General features: G+C 46.7%; 1 protein-coding gene across 1 annotated transcript; it reads right to left on the bottom strand.

Annotated features, from left to right (window-relative positions):
• Positions 1-473: 473 nt before the first annotated feature.
• On the bottom strand, positions 474-1223 carry Pmar_PMAR028826 (hypothetical protein; the record flags this gene model as incomplete). Its single annotated transcript, XM_002771395.1, has 1 exon — positions 474-1223. The coding sequence occupies one exon, from the start codon at positions 1221-1223 to the stop codon at positions 474-476; it is 750 nt and encodes a 249-aa protein (XP_002771441.1).
• Positions 1224-2121: the final 898 nt, after the last annotated feature.

Raw genomic sequence — 2121 nt, 5'->3', positions numbered from 1 at the left:
AGTGGCACTCACTAAGTGCCCCCGTATATGAGCGCAGCAACATCAACAGCATTGAAGGATATGGAAGCGTATCATGTTGGTCTTGTTCAATACCATAATCAGCCACTACATAATTATTGACAGCCCAGCAATAGTAGACCATGAGCCTACCGGAATCTTCACTCTTTGGCACTCTTCAAGTTGAAATGTACTCGTGAACAAGCTAAATACCCCACACAGCGATGCGCAGACCTGCATCCCGATGAGAAATAGAAAGCAGGAGTACGCGAACCACATTACTGCTATATCAAAGATGGATATGAAAAACGCGAAAAAGTAAATAGATTATGTGTGTCGTCAAAAGTCTTCGTATAATTCAAGATATATGAACGGTGCGTAAAGCATCAGAATTGTGGTAGAGAAACTATCCCCACCCACCTCACGCACCGCCTAGGCATAGAACCATGATGCTGCGTAGATTCACACAGTGTGAATCACACTACAACATTGTCCAGCAAATAGCCGCGGATAGCATATTTGTCGTAATCTTTGATTTTATGAGTCAAATCATCAAAGAAGTATTCCAACTTGTAGTCCCAACCATCTTTCCTCTCCTCCACGTAAAGGTCTGTTGTTGAAAAGAAATCGACAGCTTCTGCATTGGTGGCGGGTTTGTGGGTAGCAGTTAAAAACAGCCCGGATGAGGTGGCCATACCTTTTAGAGAATCTAACCCCCAAATATGGACAACACTCCCCTTGTTAGGGATAAAACCAGCCTCATTAATCGGAGCGTAGACCATCATTCCAGTGCCATAGGAGCGCTTCACGTTGAGTTCGCCTATGGACAAGTAGAATTTTCGGGTTTCATCACCGATACTCAGGTGAGCCAATCCATACGTCTCCACTTCGACACCAAGAAACTTGGGATGGAGCAGGGAGAGGTTAAACATCAAAGTGACATTTATTTGCATGGTGCCAGATAATCCTTCCCTGTTGGTGTTGAGTATGATACCAGCAGTTTCTCTATGAATCCGAGCTTCCCTTGGGCCGATTGTGTATCCCTTCACGTTGTAAATGCAGCAAGGCGCTTGAAGATCGGCAATATTGCTTCCCTCCCCTGGACCAGGGCCTCCATAACAACCGGCTGGATAGTCAGCGGTAACCTGGTAAAGGATATCAGGTTTTCCCTGCGCTGCGGTTTGCGTCACAATGGCAAGCAAGAAGAGGCCGGAGGCGGACGGCATTACGAATGAGACTTAACCTGAAGAGTTCGTTGATGAGATTTCAACTGTTGAAGTGAAGAAGGAGGCGGTTCTCGAACAGCGAGAAGGAAAAACCTCAGGTTCATGGAGGGAGACACCCTCTTCACACTGCCGTGGTGTGTTATCATTCCTGGTTTGTTACAACACTTTGTGTTGAACACGAGGGTTCTTGCACCAACTTTGTTGTATACAGGCGGACTGTACAGCTATACTTGCACGTGTACGTCTATTCTGTACGTGTACGAGCCTAAGCTGGGTGGGAGATCAGAGATCAGAGGCACGTTTTGCGTTGAGGTCGTCGATTGGGACTCAACCTAATAGATGCCAGTGACTATGGCAACACAATCCTAAAGAGAAATGCAGTTATCAGATATTATTTAACTACGTCCAACGCGGCTTGCGAAAGTGCCAGCGGTTATCCGTGAAGGAATCCACAATCTCTTCTTGATATAATTAATCGTTGACACATGTACACGTGAACACGCTTTGCAGTGCTAAATAGACAGCATCTATCTTCCCACTTCACACTGGTAGGGCCGTACAGTCGGACTGTCCGACTCGACCAACAAAAGAAGCTAATAGTGGACGAGCGGAGTCGAACTACACATAGTGAATAGATATAACGCAGCTGACCAACAGGCCAAGACGAGTCACACCGTCACCGTGGGGATACCTCAAACACAAGCGGCCGTGGATCACGATCGTGTACATTGTCGATTAGGTGATGCGGACTCCGCATTGCGGAGGTAATCTAGTGCCCATCACGGCTCTGAGAGCTTTTAGGTGATACCAATCTTGCCTATCAGCATTCAGTTGATCCAATCCTGTAGTCAATGAAGGAGACAGCTTCGCAGTCACGCACATGTGTATGCGTGCACCT

This window comes from Perkinsus marinus (assembly GCF_000006405.1).
Source record: "Perkinsus marinus ATCC 50983 genomic scaffold scf_1104296962890, whole genome shotgun sequence".
NCBI classification, from domain to species: Eukaryota; Perkinsozoa; order Perkinsida; family Perkinsidae; genus Perkinsus; species Perkinsus marinus.
Note: the sequence above shows the minus strand (reverse complement) of the source record. Positions and strands in the feature narration are given on the sequence as shown.